We start from the raw sequence: 15,991 nt of genomic DNA, 5'->3' as shown, positions 1-15,991 counted from the left end.
GCTTGTCACCAAAATATGGGAAAACTAGAAGAATTTTACTCTTCACAGGGAGGCTTTAGAATTGGAAATTTAACCAAAAAAGGTCCTTCTCTTAACGGGGACATGGGTGGTGGTACTGATCTTTCAAGGAAACTTTCTTGATTATGAAGGGAAAGCAGGTATGCAAATCTAGAAGTTGGTTTTGTCTGAATCTTGAAGTTAAAGCTAGGACATCCTTAGAGGTCATCTAGTGCAACCTCTCACCTAAAAAGAATCCACTGTATAGCGTTTCTGACGCTGCATGAAAGACTTGCAGCATACATTTCAGTAGAGCCCAGGGAAGAGAGCTCACTATCTCAATAGGCAAACAATTCCACTGTAGTAAAATTTGGCATAGAAGTCTCTTATTCAGGCCAAAAATCACACTCCTTGGAGCTTATACACCACAATCTATTAGCAGTGGTCATCTTTTTTATGACAGCACCTCAGATATTGGATTACAGTCTTCATTACCCAGTCTTCTGTTCCACATTAAACATACTTTAGCCAGGCCTTCTACTGTAATGTCCAATAGCACTTCGTGTGATCACAGAAATGTTCCACATCTATACTGCTCAACATAGTAGCCAGTGTGGATTGAGCACTTAAATTGCTTTTAGTGTGACTCAGGAACTGAATTTTTAATTTTACTTGCCAGATGTGGCTAGCGGCCACCATGTTGGACAATACAGCTTTGTGGTTTCAAATGTACTCTCCACATTTATATGCAGTTGAGCTTGTCAACATCCATCAAATGTCTGACACCTACAGTAAAGACAAGTAGAGCCTTCAGGGTGATTGTTTAGCACCTGGACAGTATTTCTGTTAATGCTTTCCAGAATGGAATTTTTTAAAAAAATGTACAGACTATAAGTGGTTCACACTAACAGTCACTGGAACCAGTACTTTGTCAGCAATCCCTAAGTGCCTAAACTTGTGCAGCTGCATTTTTAACCTCAATGTAAGACTTGATATTTCAGCTTTTTCATTTAGGTCGTGAAGTTTAGGCACTCCCAAGTTGTGAATCATTTTCAAGCTCATCTCAATATAGTCTACCAACCAGCCTCTCCAACTCTGTGGCAATTAGAGAATTAGCATTACTACCATCTGACCCATATGTAGTCCTTTACAATTTGCAAGGTACTTTTTACATCCATTATATTTAATTTAATCCTTAGAACACCTTGTGAGATAGGCAAGATATGAAATCTACATTTTACAGATAAGGCAGCTGGAACAGCAGGAACTGAACAGATCGGATCCTTTTTTTACTCCATTGAGCATCATGTACACTGTCTTCATCCAGATCCTTGATAGAAATGTTGAAGAGGACCTGCAGAGGCCAGGCTCACCCTGAATTCTTACATAGCACTGACTGATACAGCAGTGTAAGCATGTCAGTTCCCCCCAAGAGTCTGATTATCCAACTCACAGGTTGCCTTTTTTCAAAAGAATGGTACAGGAGACAATCATCTGATTTACATAAATATTAATACCAGTCTCATTAGGGAAAAAAGCAAATAAGGGTTGGCTGCCAGAAAAAATTTCTACTTGCCTGTCCACAAAGGGACTATGACACCAACTGCTTAAAGAAGCCATGTCTCCCTCTCTTCCAAAACCCCCCAGGAGGCCATGTTTTATTATTATCGTTCTTAGCACATCCTATCCCACATTGTGATTATATACATGTCTTATAGTTAACTTCAAGTCATTCATCTTTATAATACTCAGCCCACTGCTGTCCCTGTAGGAGGCACTCAAACTGGTAAAAGATAAACCAATTCAAGTAAATGTTCTTCCAGCCATATCTGATTCCCCTACAAAAACAAACCTGTGACTGGAAGAGACAGACCACTGCCACATTCCTGCCACTGTGACTGATTAAGATGCCCTTATAATTGGCTTGGTCACAGCTTCCAGCAGGTGCTGAGGCTTCTGCTAGTTAAAAACCAGCTTTCATTGTATGGTTTTCTCTGTGTGTTTTGACCAAAAAATAAGGACATTTCTGTAACACTGGGGACAAAGTACATGAGATAGGGCTACTTCTTAATAATGCTAATCAATCAATAAGGAAAAGAAGTGAAGAGTAACACAAAAACATCTGACTGTAGGTCTTCCAAGAAAGGAAAAAGGACTAACAAACAAGAATATAGTGCTTTACCATTTACAAATCTTTCATATACATTCCATTTGACCCTCACAACAACCCTGTGAGGTAGGCAGCACAGATATTATTTTCATTTGACAGATGAGGAAAGTGAATCTTGGAGCAATTTACTAATGTGCCCAAGGTTCTACAATTGGTAAATAATTGGTATTCATATCAGTCTTTGGCCTAAAGATTCAGCACCCCACCTCCCCTCACACTTGCCTACCTACTTCACAGGGATAATGAAGATAAAATGAATTCAAAGCTAGAAAAATACTTTGAGGGGAAAAAGCACTATATAATTATACTCACAAACTATAATTTTCCACAATATATGGCTCATTCCCCTTGTCATCCAGGCTTGTGCGTGAACCCAGAATTTTAAATTGCCTCTGTTCTGTGTTCCGCTAAGCAACTAAGTAAGGCAGGGGAACAGTGTGATCCTCTTTATATAAATTACAGTCAGGGTAACTGCTATTACAGGAAATTGAAAAACAACACAGAAAGGCCAATGTGCAACTGGGACCCAGGGAAGCACAGTAAAGCAAGGCAACAGTATCAGATAGGGCATGATTGCATAGAAGGAAAGGTGGTGTCAGAGTTCACACTGGCACACACACAGTATCTAAGGCAAAGTGGTGGCAAAGAGTCATTCGTTCCACCTAATATAAACAAGAGCAGAAGATTCATGAGACCCCCATGAAACAGCATCGTGTATCACACAGATCTCTCCAGCTGCCTACAGAGAATATAAAACAACAGTGTCATCTTCATTTTAAAGAATGACTGTACCTGTGCTCATAATCCTGAGCTAAACCAGGGAATAGCTCTGTGCTAAACCTCCTTGGCTAAAATACAACCAGTACCATCATTCCTAGTCAGACTGATAGAATGTCTTTTAAGGTAATGAATTCGATGGCTGTGTTTATAGATTTTTTTTTTTTCTTTCCAGGATTCACTTTTGATTCTCCTGCTTTTTTAAGACCCAAAGAAAGTTATACTGAGTTTTTATTGGTGATTCTAAGTATATGTGTTTATAACAGTTAACGTGTGATAGGTGAATTTAACATATTTAAAAGAGTGCTATAGCATCTGTTCAGAAAAGATTATATACTGTACAAACTATTCGAGTCATACAAAACCATTTTTTTCAGTGTCTTTTCAACTGAGAAGAATCCTATTCAGCACGTTTCTCCTCCTGAGGTGGTTCATACTGAGCAAGCTATGGGGGCAAAGACAGAGGCGTTTAGGTGAATTTTATTCTAAATTGGGTTAAAAAAAAAAAACTATTAACAGTAACAAAACGAGTCAACTACTTTGTTCAATGACTGAATCAGTTTATAAAATCCTAGCCTTTTTAAACCAGTGATTTTTTTAATATTTAATACAATCAAACCTAGTGAAAGTTTTTTTTGTATAAACCTTACAAATTACTGGGAAACTAAAATTTAATTCCCATTCATGACTGCACTGCACAAACATCTATGCAATAATCCGTATCTTCCCTAAGATGTTGTGGCTTATATAGTAAAGGTACTTTCTTCCTCTCCACCATAAGTTTACTGAAAACTTTCTTCTAGAAAGTATAAAAAAAACATCATGTGACATGTATTAATCTAGCCAGTTAATGAAAAAGCAGCTAATGTCTTGGACTTTAAAAGGTGTCAAAAAAGTTATCTAGCATTTATAATAATTTGGATAATTTAAGATACTGAATGATCTCTTATGCTGAACTGTGGTTTACTGCAAGAACACTAAGATATGAGTTGTTCCAATTAACTGTGAGATTTGAGAAGCTAGACTTCACTGTGCTTTAGTTTCCTCACCTATAAAATGGTCTGTGCACCTGTGTCATTTATCTCACAAAGTTGTTGAGAAGATAAAACACATTATGAGAAATGCCTAGAGTCATGTGAAATGCATTATGTGATTCAGAATGCAGTTAAAACCTCAAAGGCTTATTAGTTGACAAAAGTTTATGAAAATTCTCATGGAGTTTAAACAAAGAAAAAACTTCAGCACTAGACAAAATTAAGTGCAAACAAATGTACAGAGCTTAAGTGCAAACAAGTTTACAGTTAACACATTTCAGGGCCACCACGTAACTATACAGATCATGAACTGCACAGTCTTAAGGTGTGCCATTCGCAAAGCAGTGGCCCCATAATGACCTACTTAACTGCCTAAGACTCCCAGAAATTTCCATTTACTTAAAAACCAGTATTCTTCACCAGTATTTTCATCTTTTTGTTGATGAAGGTTCCCAAGAACCTCTTCTTGACCACACTTTGCTCATCCTGTTTACAATCTGCTAGTGGTTTTCTAGACAGGGTATCAGCTTCTCCTTGCAGTTAACTGAGCTGAGATTGATATTCACCCTCCTCCCTGCTCTACTGTCCATTTTAGTGAGGTTCTGATCATACAGTCATTAAAGGTGAAATTATTTTTAACATGAATTCTTTCAAAAATTTTACCTTTGTTTTCAGTTTTTTATTTTCTTCTACAATAGCTTCATATTTCTCTTTCATTTCTGCCAATTCTAGGCGAAGCAGCTCTATTTCTGGATTTTCTGGGGTAGCAGCTCCTAAGTGATGCTTTAAAAAACTAATATCAAAGTTAAGGATTTACTTGAGCTCATTAAAACTAATGAAATAGCCCTCTATTGAAATAACTCTGATGAGAGTCACCCCAACCCTACCACCAATATTTACCCAGAGATCAAAACCCAAATACTCAAAGTAACTTTTTCAACAGAATAAAGGCTTTTTTCTGACTTGAAAAATGAAAAGGATACTCCAAAGCACTATTAGGTTTCTCTGGTTCTTCATATAAGGCTACCAATACTGCAAATCAAAAAGCAAAAAAAAAATTAAAGTCTTAAAATGGCCGAAGTCATATGCCATACCTCGGTAAATATTAAGCATCTATTATATACCACACATCTCGCTAGGACATACCATGGTGAACAAGACAGACAAGGTCCCTGTTCTCAATGTATTTACAGTCTAGTGCGAAAGAGTATCAAGCATCAATAAGGGTAATGGGTGATGGGAGCACAATGGAAGAACACCTAACTCAGCCCAGGGCACCAGGGAAGGGAAATAAGACCTAAGACCTTGGCAATGAAGGCTTCAGATAAAAAGGGAAGGCCAAGGGCAAAAGAACAATGTATTCAGGAACTGAAAATTCAAGTGTGGCTAGATGGAGTTGTGAACTGAAAGGAAGCTGAAAAGGTGGTTAGGGAGGAGATTGGAGGATCCTGCATGTTCAGTCGGGCCTTGATCCTAAAACAAAATGGCATATAATTAAAACAGTTTTAAGCAGGGGAGTGACGGGATCTTCATCCTGTGTGGAGTCAAGTAGGCTAACAAGTGGGACAAGGATTTAAATGCACGAAGAGCAATTATGGCTCAGTGGTAAAGAATCTGCTTGTTAATGGAGACCGGATTTAATCCCTGGGTAGGGAAGATCCCCTAGAAAAGGCAATGGCAACCAATATTCTTGCCTGGAAAATCCCATGGACAGAGGAGCCTGGTGAGCTATAGTTCATGGGGTCGCAAGAGTCTCCGACACAACTCAGCAACTAAACAACAACAACATGCTAATCACTTTAAAAAAAGAGTGCCTGGGAATTCCCTGGCTGTCCAGTGGTTAGGACTCCAAGCTTTCACTACAGGGGCATGGGCCCGATTCTTGGTCAGAGAACTAAATCCTGCATGCCACATGGCATCCCCCACCACCACCAAAAAAAAAAGAGAAGTGACCTGTACTGGAGTAATAAAGAGATGAAAACAAGGTAGATACATTTGAGAAAAATTTTTAGAGAATCAATAAGGCTGTGGTTAATTGTTGGAAGAAAGAAGCTTTGAATCCAAAATATTCTTCAAGAATGAAGTTTCACACACCACATTCTAAATAACCACCAACCAAAAACTACCAGTAATCAATGTGCTCAAATTAAAATACATACTTTAGTGGTTTCATATCCAGTAATTCATGTCAGCACTACCTTTTCCATCTTATATTGAACACAGTCCTTCTAGGATCCTTCCCAGATAAAAATCTAAATCAGTGGTTAAGTTTTTTGTGCACAAAATTCTGAAAAATCTGATCAAAGACCAAGAGCTCTAACTACATACAAAAAACATGCATATCTAGGCCCCAAGTTAAGAACTCTTATAAACCAACTTAACATGCTTTGCTCTTTTTTTTAGTTTTAATAACATCAAAATAATTTAGACAGCATGAAAAAAAAATCAAATGGCCAACTACTACAAACAACTTACATTAAGTTCTGATAGTTATACTTTTAAATGTATTTACAGCACTATTTTTTGAGAAATTGGCATACTTATGTCACCACTACCCTCTCCTCTCCTTCCCTCTTCTTTCAGTGTTACAGGACACTTTATTCCTCTACTTACTACCTTTTTCTTCAAACTATATACTCAACCCTATGTTTCTTCTTCCATTAATTCCCACTGATCCCTATCAAATTCTGATTTTATAAGACATAAATACTCTTACCCTTTCTTCCTCTTTTTCTCCTACCCTTTCTTTTAGCTTCTAAATTTCTGTCAGTGGTACTTACAAGGTTGATAATTACAGAACATAATGTAAACGTCAAATTTCCTGTGTTTTTCTATAGATGAAATATACTTCCTTTTAAACAGACAAGAACTCTATACCCAGTGTTTCCCTTTTTGTCTTAGCAGCCAGGATTTTTAGAGGTTGATACAGTGCTCAAAATAACTAAAATGCCTTTTCTTCCAAATAACTTATCTTTAGACATCCTTATAGTGTTTTAATGTTAGAAGCAGTTTCAAATCCTCTTGGAAATGAGCTGGATAAAAAGTATATGCTAAATCTGTGTGAAGTACACAAAATCAAATATTAAATAGATCATCATATCAGTAGATACTGTGTTGTCTGATGTTACTTAGGAAACTGGAAACCCAGGAAGGTTGAGGGGGAATACCAATAGATGTCAGCCAGGGAAAAGAAGCCTCCAAGGGTTTCGTTTCTCATGAAGGAAAATCCAAGTATGGCCACAAGGCTTAATATCTTCATTTACCTCCCACAATGGTCACTTCTCTGCCCTTTACCAATGTATGTTTCATTCACTCCATCCAGCCACTCTGGCTTCCTTACACTTCCTGAAACTCAACAGCACACTTCTTTCAGGTCTTTGTTCAAAGGTTACTTTCTTGAGAGGCCTTCCCCCACAACCCTAGGTAAAATGCCACCCCCATCACTCTATCAGCAATGTTCTTTTCACAACACTTAGCACTGGTTGACACTGTGTATTTATTATCTGTCTTCCCCAACTAGGATATAAGTTCATTTAGAGCAGGGGCCTAGTTTTTCCCCCCACTGTTGTATCCTCAGTGCCTTAACAGACACCTGAATAAAATGGTTAAATAAATGAAAGAAATGTGCTTGTGGAGTTTTTTGAGGGGAGCGGGAGGTCCATGAAATTCCAATGGTGGGATACTTTCCAGGATGACAGCACGGTGCTTTCACACTACCTTAATGTTTACTGAAATTTGCAAAGAGTAGGAAATTGAACCTAAGGTAGGTAGCAATTCAAAATGACCAACCCAGGCTTGAGAATTAAAAGCCCTGCTTTCTGCTAAGACCCAGAGTTGTTATTCTCCCAGTTTTTTCAAACTTTTGCTTCTGGACAAAGAGCAGATACCAAAGTATTTCCAGATACTTAACTACACTTCTCATATGGACCCAAACCATCATCCCTGCCAGCTCTTCTGTTCCACACCCTTGAAAGGCCCAGCCAGTGAGCTGAGTGATAGATAACAGCATTCGCCTCACTGCCTAGCTGATGAAATAAGCAGTACCCACACTAGTTCTTGGAACCTTCCAGTGTCAGTCACCTTACTCATCTACTTAGATCCTGAATCCAGATTAAGAAATACAGTGTAACGACTTCCATTTTAAAAAGTGAAAACAATATAACCATTTTGATGTGTCCTCACGTTCTTTAAACTGTAATTCTACTTTATGAAATCTGCACCAAGTAGGAGTTGATATAGACTACAAAATGGGGTTCAGCTGAAAAGCCACATCCAAAGAGCTATTTCAAGGATTAGGTTCACTTAGCTACTTTATAAACTGCTTTCAAATCTGGTCATTTTCCCATTTGTCCTTTGTTCGAGGGAAACTGTTTCTAAAGGATTTGGAGGGCTCGGGAAAATTTGTCAGGAGAGAGGAGTTGGGCTCTCCCAAGGTCTCTAGCAACATGCTCAGTGCGGCGGCTAGAGGCAGAGCAACGGAAGTTGGAGGGACTTTGCAACAGCTGCGAGAGTTTTACTCACCACGGGGAGGGTGAGGCTCCCCGACCCGGGCAGCGTCCGGCAGCCAGGCGTGCGCCGGTCCCCGCTGACCCCCGAGGCCCACCTCGCTGGACCCGGAGTGGGTCCCCCCTTTTCCCCTCCTGCCCCACACCATGCCCGTTCGCGGCACAGAGCCGAGGAACACGACGACGGCATGAGGAACCCTCTCTTGGCCCATGCTCACCCTTGGTCAGCGTGTCCAGCACCCCCGACTTCTCCAAGTACCTCCGGAACTGCTCGCGCTTCGAGTCGGCGGCCTGAGGAGACACGGCGGGTCAGTGGCCGAAGCCCGGGGGCCAGAGCAGGAAGAAGGCGCTGGGAGTCCGGCAACGCCGCCTCCGCCTCACTACCTCAAGCCCCCCAAACCTACGCGCACGCCCCCACTCCCACCCGAGCCGACCAGCGGCTGGCTACCGCCCGCACGCCCCCAGCCACGCCGCGCCCCCCTCACTTTGTAATGGGCCATAGTGACAGCGGCAGCGGCGTAGCTGGCGCCGGAGACCGTGGCTGGCGGGCTCGGAGCAGCACTGCTCATGCGCGGAGGGGCACGGACGCCTGCGCACTTGGGATCCCCGGGCCGGGATGGCCGGGGTGTGGCCTGTTTTCATGGCGACCAGGACGCTCTGAATGCCCCATAGCGAGATGAGCCGAGGGAGGCTGCGTGCACCCGCCCCTCTGGTTAGCGAAGCGTCGCCTCTCCTTCCTCTTCCGGTCCTCGCCAAGATTTGGTTGCTTAGTAGGAGGCTAGGTTTTGGTAACTTGGGGCGAGTGTCCAGGTGGGGCCAAAGACGGGCGTGGCGCCAGGGGGCGGGGTCTGCGGAGCCCTGGAGCGCTAGGACTCACTCGAGACGCCGAGAGTGGGCGGACCCGTCTCAACTAGGACCTCAGAAGCCGTGGCAGGCGGCGCCTACTGGTGTGTGGACTCTCGTCTTGAAAGAGGGCGCACGACCGTCGAGGGCAACCCTTGGATTTCCAGTGGCTGGAAGACCGCTTAGAATCGTCTGTTTGGGCTCCAGCTCTGTCGTTTGGAGTCTCCTTATTTTGTGGCCGACTTGATGTGGGTCTCCAGAGGGTGAGCAGTAATGTGATAATAATAGCTAGCACTTTTGAGCGCTTACTGTATGCCTGGCAGCGCGTTAAACACCTGTTTCTTATTTTAATCCTCACACCATCCCTGTAAAGTAGACACTGTTAGTAAACTGTAATGGTTAGATGGCCAGTGTAGTAAAGCCAAGACTCGGATCCTGGCACTGAATCACGATGCTATAAACTGGTAAAAGAAAGCGACATCTTTTTAGGATTTTATTTACTAGAAGCAACATGATGATTATATCCAGGACACATCGGGTTGCAGTCCATAAGAAAACTAAGAACCAAGGGCAAACAAAGTTTAATCAGTGTCCAGAAAGAAGATCAGTAACTAAAAGAGGGAATTACATAGATCAAGAACAATCTCCGAAGGCTGTTTTCCCTTCAAGGAAAAACCTGGTTCCATTTAGCTTCAATTCTGACATAGGTTTTCCCAGAATCAGTGTTTTTCTGAAGGGAACCACAAAAAAGTAATCCTGATTTGGTAACTCTGTGTCTTTAAACTTCAAACTAATCCTTCCCAGTTCAGAACTAGAGCCATTTTCCCTTTTTAAAAGGATTTGTAGTCGTTTGTCTAAACAGCTGGTCTTTAGAGCTGCCCTATCTATTTCTTCTGTGTTCCACCATCACTAGGCTACTTCTGTGATAATGTAATATGGAGAATGTCTAAACGCCAACGGATGTTCAGATCTGAAGGTCTGTGGGAGCCCGCCTTCCAATGAGGTTGTTTGTCAGTGACACCAAATGAGTTGGACTACAAGCAGTAGGGTTACTGCAGGTTCTGACCAACTTGGATTCAAAGGACAGCCCTCCCGAAGAATCAGGAGTGTCTGGAATGTCAAGTGGTTGAAAGTCTCCCTGTGAAGGAGGAAGGATTCTGGTTGTGCTCTCCCTGAGCTGGCCCTTGAGGTAACCTTTAGGAGGTAATGCCTGGTTTTCACTTTCTGCAGAGGGACCCCGGGTAGCCCGAGGCCACTTTGGTTTCCAGGTGCAGTTAGCTGGCAGAGAGAAAGCTGTTTGGGGTGACTGTCCCACGTGGTTGTTAAGCTCTATAGCATCACCTGGACTGGAACAGTGACCTTTAAAGTAGTGATTTCTTTTGCTGTCTTTGCCATCAATTTCTCTTTTTCCCCTCAACTGGTTACCATTAACTTCTTTTCCAGATAGTTTATGAGTGTCTTCTTTATTACTTGAGCTGATATTTTGAAGATGACCACAGGCTGTACTAAATGTGCACATCTCAGAAAGTAGAGTTTCCTGTTCATCCAAAATGCCTTTGTCATCATTTCCAATATGGTTATCAGGGTCTGTCTGAAATGCAGAGGGATTTAAACTAGGATACGCTGCTGTGTGTGTTTGCTTGTCCACTAACAGACTATAATCAGGTACAGAAGAGAGTCGTTTCAGTGAGTTTGCAGATGTGTTTTGATATTTGGCAAGGTTTTGTTTTGACTTGGTACAAAATTCATTATGTTCATCCTTCAATTTATATTGTCCCCAAAGCCCTCTTTTAATCTTTTTAAAACCTAGATGGAAAATTTCTAAAACATTTAAGAAAAGTGAAACAGTTGCTATGGATTGCATGAATAATAGGAATATTGTCTTTTCTGTGGGTCTAGAGACAAAACAATCAATTGTATTTGGACATGGGTGGCCGTGGCATTTAAATAGAGGCTCTAAGTGAAATCCATATAAAAGATACTGTCCAATCATGAACCCAACTTCAACCACAGAGCGAGTAAAAATGTGTATCACATAAGTGCAAAGCAAGGTTCCTCTGAGTGGAACTTTATTTACTTTCCTTTGCTCCAGCTGACACAGTTCTTCCTCCAGTCGCCTCCGATCCCCAGGCATTTCAAGCTCTGCCTCCTCCAGTTCACCTCTCAGTTGCTCCTTCTTCATCTGCCTCTGCTTCTCCAGAACTCTCAGTCGGTACAAAGCATGGCCCATGTAGACCAGGGATGGTGAAGACACAAAGATTACCTGCAAAACCCAGTATCTAATGAGGGAGATAGGGAAGGCCCGATCATAGCATACATTTCTGCAGCCGGGTTGTTCTGTATTACAGATGAAGCCAGACTGCTCATCATTCCAGACATCTTCAGCTGCTACACCCAGAACAAGCATTCGAAATATGAACAGGATGGTGAGCCACATCTTTCCAATCACCGTGGAGTGGATGTGAACCTCCTCCAGAATGCCTCCAAGGAAATTCCAGTCCCCCATGTTTATTTAGTCAGTCATATTATCTCTGAACCCCACCAAATAGGAGGCCGATACATTCTTCCATTTCTGAAGCGTGTGCTATTTCTTAAGCAAACCTATGGCCAAAATATGAACAAAGCGTCACTCTTTCAGCATGCTGGTTGCTCTCTTTTTTCCCTAGAAAGTTGTAATAATATGTTACCAAGAATATGTTTAAGATGTCAAGCATAGAAAGTCATTTACATTTAGACATTATAATGCAGTAGGAGGAAAAAAGATACCTGGAGGAGGGGTTGTATATATTCTCTATGAAGAACAGAATTGTAGGAGTTCCTGGAAGAAAGGAGTCTCACTTGGCTTTTTGCTTTGTTATTTTAAACTGATAACTCTTAGAGAGGTTCCTGAGACTACTGACTTGATCTTACAAACCTATTTATTAAGATTATTTTATATGGAAGCTGTGACCAGTGTCAATGATTTTAAAATCTCATTTATGTACAAAGGAAAAGGCATGTGTTTCATTTCATAATCCAGTAAGGTACAGCATTTTATGAAACCAAAGGAAACAGATCTGGCTCTTGCTATAAGAATTTAGATCAGTTTTTTAATCCACATTTAAATGTCTAAATTCTAGTTTCTTGCAGTTTTTGAGCATTTTCAGAAATCATTTCAGTAAAAATATTTATGAATATTTATGTAATTATTACTGTACTTTGCTATGAAAATTATAAGGATATTATTAGATATTGCTTGGATCATTGGTATGTTGGTAGTGTTATAGAAATTTTCATTATGACAGTATTTGACCCTTTTAAGACATATAGCTTGCTTTGTGGAGCGAGCAGTAGGGCCAGTTATAATTTAGATGCTTGGATTATCAGCCAGTAGTTTCCATATTAGAGTTGATAACCCTGAGATATCTAAGAGGAAATATATCCCAAAGGAAAGAAAAAATGGGGGAATGTTTTCATTCATTTTCATTTAATATGTAAATGCATCTCATGTATTCCTCACAGAAAGGGAAATATTACACAATCAAACAACATACTGGGATATTATAGCTACAACATAGATATTATAGCTTTAATATAGATATTATAGCTATATATTCATCACAAAACTCCTGTGAGCTAGGTATATTGTTTCTCCATTTTACAGATGAGGAAACTGAGGCACACCTTAAATTACCCAAGATCACACAGCTAGAACTGGCATTCAAAGATCAATGTGGTTCTAAAATCACCTCTTAACTGTTTTACTAAACTGTTATTTTTCTTCTCCAAACACACTTGAAGTTTTCATGAAAGAGATATTAAGAAATCACCTGTTTTCTCTTATAATTTTAATTATTTAAATTAGGTATGTCAAATAGTGAAAGTTTTGATTTTTTAAATAACAAGTTCTAGAGTTTTTAGTTCCTTTTTGAAAGCTTTATATAGTTCAAAAGAGTTGCAAAAGCGTCAACCTTCTAAAATTTAGTTGTATTCCTGAGATAGAGAAATTTTGTATTTGACTTTTTTACATTAATAGCAGTATACTCTTTGACCCACAGTCCAAAACACTTAAAAATATAAGCAAAGATATTATTCTTATTGTTGTTTATAATAATTATAATTTGAAACTATCCAAAATAATTATCAATACAAGAAAGACTGTATTGCACATATAAATAATAGTACATCCACAGTATGGTACTATGCAACCAGTAGAGATAATAAATATATACTAACATAAAAAGACATTGGATATGTTGTTTCAGTGACATTCGGGTTATAAAACAGAATAATGTAGCCTCATTATTGTAAATTTACTTATATGTAGAGATGCATTCAATAAAGCCTAGAAGGATATTCATCAAAATACTAACTGTGATTATCTCTGGGTAGAATGATAATAATTGACTTAATTTTTTATAATTATATATCTGTTTAATTTCTTTTACCATGAGCACTTTACTTTTAAAATTACCAAAGAAAATTAAAGTTGTTTTTTTTTCCCTAAAAGGACAAGTGCATAGTATTTTCTGAAAGAGGAAGCACTGTTACGTAGCTTCAAATCTTAGGTCCTAAAGCTTTCATAGCAAATAGCATGAATACTAATATACATAGATACAGTACCATAAAATTCAAAAGAAAAAGAAAAAATATTTCAAATGACTCTTAATTAGCTAAGACACATTAACACAGACCTTTCTTGATTTAGGTAAATTTGAAGCAGATCACACTTTAAAGTTACACCACAGCCGTCTTCAACATGTTGTCTCCACGTGTCCCTCTGCAGGTGTAGAGCAGATTCGGTTTAGCTCGGCACAGTGAATCAGCCGTCAGCTAAACTGCATCTCCCTGCCTTCATTCTTGCCTCTCAAACAGCACCACCCAATGGAAGTTTTTTTAATCCAATGGAACTTTTTGCAGCAGTGTTGGAGTAGACTGTCTGCACTGTTCAATAAGATGGCCACTATTAATACATAGCTATTGAGTACTTGCAACGAGGCTTGTGTAACAGAGACACCGTTTTTAATTTCATTTAATTTTAATTAAATGTAAACAGCTACATGTGCCTGGTGGCTACCTTACTGGGCAGCCCACAGAAAGAATATTTCTAATATTTCTGATTAATACAACACAGTTTAGAAGACTAAAACTATGAGCCCAAAATTAAGCTGAATAAATGGTTCCTGTATTATTCAGAAATGTCAAACTTAAAATGCCAGACATATGTGTGCTTTTTTAATGGTAACTTTGCGCTCTGGAGACCCAGAAAGATATCACTGTTTTTGGTAATGTAAACAATGTTTCTAGTACCAAAATAACCTAACTAGATAATAACTTCTTAGTCATCGGTCTTAATAATCAATGGGTCATGTCCGATTTCATAGTTAGATGAATGCTATTTCTCTGTCTAGTTTTCTGTTTGCACTTTAGGTCATTAAAGATCTCCAGAGTACTGACCTAGTGGGTTGGTGATGGCAGATAAATATTTCTTCCTTGGGCTTCTTTGCTATCTAATAGCTACTTTTCAGTTTAAATTCAACCCTTTCATCAGGAAATATATATATACATATATATATTCATACTTGCATATTATATATTATGTGTAATATATAAATTATAAATATTAATAAACTTTTTAAATACTAAGCTTCATTAGTGTTACATATGAATTGAAATAAAATATTTTTAATCAAAATGTAAATTTTTTAAAGATTTATAAAGCCACCTTTTGGCAAATGTATGAGGAAACTGTTACTGTCATATAATATCAGTAAGAATATAAATGAATACAACTATTTAAAAGGTAATTTAGGGAATTCCCTGGCATCCGGTGGTTAGGGGGTTTCCCTGATGGCTCAGCAGTAAAGAATCTGGCTGCAGTGCAGGAGATGCAGGAGACCCGGTTTCCATCCCTGAGTTGGAAAGATCCCCTGGAGGAGGGCGTGGCAACCCACTCCAGTATTCTTGCCTGGAGACGCCTATGGACACAAGACCCTGGCAGGCTACAGTCCATAGGGTTGCAAAGAGTTGAATACAATTGAAGCAACTTAGCACGCACCAGTGGTTAGAACTCAAAACTTTTACTGTGGTGGTCTGGGTTCAATCCTTGGTTGGGGATCTAAGATCCTGCAAGCTGTGTGGCACAGCACAGCCAAAAAAAAGAAAAAAGTGGTAGTTTAAATCTATCAAAATTAACATAACATTTCTGCTTCCGGATGCTTGAAATACCCATTCATTCAATCATTCTCAAAGACACAGCAGCATACTAGGATGATCGCATAGCACTGTTGGTAATGGTACAAAATCAGCAGCAACTCAAGTGTTCAATAGAGGAATGGTTAAGTCAACGATAGCACGTCTTGTTTAGTTACTAAGTCATGTCCCACTCTTTGTGACCTCATGGACTGTAGCCAGCTCCTGTGTCCATGGGATTCTCCACCCTGGAGTGGGTTGCCATGCCCTCCTCCAGGGGATCTTCCTGACCCAGTAATCAAATGCACGTCTCCTGTGTCTCCTGCATTGCAGATGGATTCTTTACTCACTGAGCCATCTGGGAAGCCCTGTCAAGTCATTAGCAACCTTTAAGTCCTAACCTGTCTTAGACAGAGTACTTAATTTTTTTCTTTTTTAAGAATTCTCATAGCCTCCTCTCTAAGATGCAGAGTAATAGCTGCCTTTCTGGGTTG

The 15,991-nt window shown here is 39.8% G+C and overlaps 2 protein-coding genes across 3 annotated transcripts; both read right to left on the bottom strand.

The window, feature by feature from the left end:
- Positions 1-2,160: 2,160 nt before the first annotated feature.
- Positions 2,161-9,186, bottom strand: MYCBP (MYC binding protein). The gene is made up of 5 exons (XM_061412448.1): positions 8,969-9,186; positions 8,702-8,774; positions 4,962-5,010; positions 4,642-4,771; positions 2,161-3,389 (listed from the first exon to the last, which is right to left on the bottom strand). Exons 1-5 carry the CDS (start codon positions 9,050-9,052, stop codon positions 3,345-3,347), a joined length of 381 nt encoding a protein of 126 aa, XP_061268432.1. The 5' UTR covers positions 9,053-9,186; the 3' UTR covers positions 2,161-3,344.
- Positions 9,055-15,991, bottom strand: GJA9 (gap junction protein alpha 9). Of its 2 annotated transcripts, XM_061412441.1 has the most exons (2): positions 14,000-15,991; positions 9,055-11,589 (listed from the first exon to the last, which is right to left on the bottom strand). In XM_061412441.1, the coding sequence occupies exon 2, from the start codon at positions 11,554-11,556 to the stop codon at positions 10,291-10,293; it is 1,266 nt and encodes a 421-aa protein (XP_061268425.1). In that variant the 5' UTR covers positions 11,557-11,589; positions 14,000-15,991; the 3' UTR covers positions 9,055-10,290. The 2 variants fall into 2 exon arrangements, with proteins under 2 accessions (XP_061268425.1, XP_061268424.1); XM_061412440.1 differs by lacking the exon at positions 14,000-15,991 and having other exon boundaries at positions 9,055-13,078.

This window comes from Bos javanicus, chromosome 3, assembly GCF_032452875.1.
Source record: "Bos javanicus breed banteng chromosome 3, ARS-OSU_banteng_1.0, whole genome shotgun sequence".
NCBI lineage: Eukaryota > Metazoa > Chordata > Mammalia > Artiodactyla > Bovidae > Bos > Bos javanicus.
The sequence above is the reverse complement of the archived record's forward strand: the minus strand, read 5'-3'. Positions and strand labels throughout refer to the sequence as shown.

What these genes read in the sequence shown, in the direction of transcription:
- MYCBP (XM_061412448.1), bottom strand. Translation starts at nt 9,052, where the DNA reads ATGAGCAGTGCTGCTCCGAGCCCGCCAGCCACGGTCTCCGGCGCCAGC. An exon ending in GCTGGACACGCTGACCAAGG is followed by an intron (nt 5,011 to 8,701) that starts GTGAGCATGGGC and finishes TTTGATTTGCAG; the next exon opens with TATTGGTAGCCTTATATGAA. An exon ending in ATAAAAAACTGAAAACAAAG is followed by an intron (nt 3,390 to 4,641) that starts GTAAAATTTTTG and finishes TTGCCCCCATAG; the next exon opens with CTTGCTCAGTATGAACCACC.
- GJA9 (XM_061412440.1), bottom strand. Translation starts at nt 11,832, where the DNA reads ATGGGGGACTGGAATTTCCTTGGAGGCATTCTGGAGGAGGTTCACATC.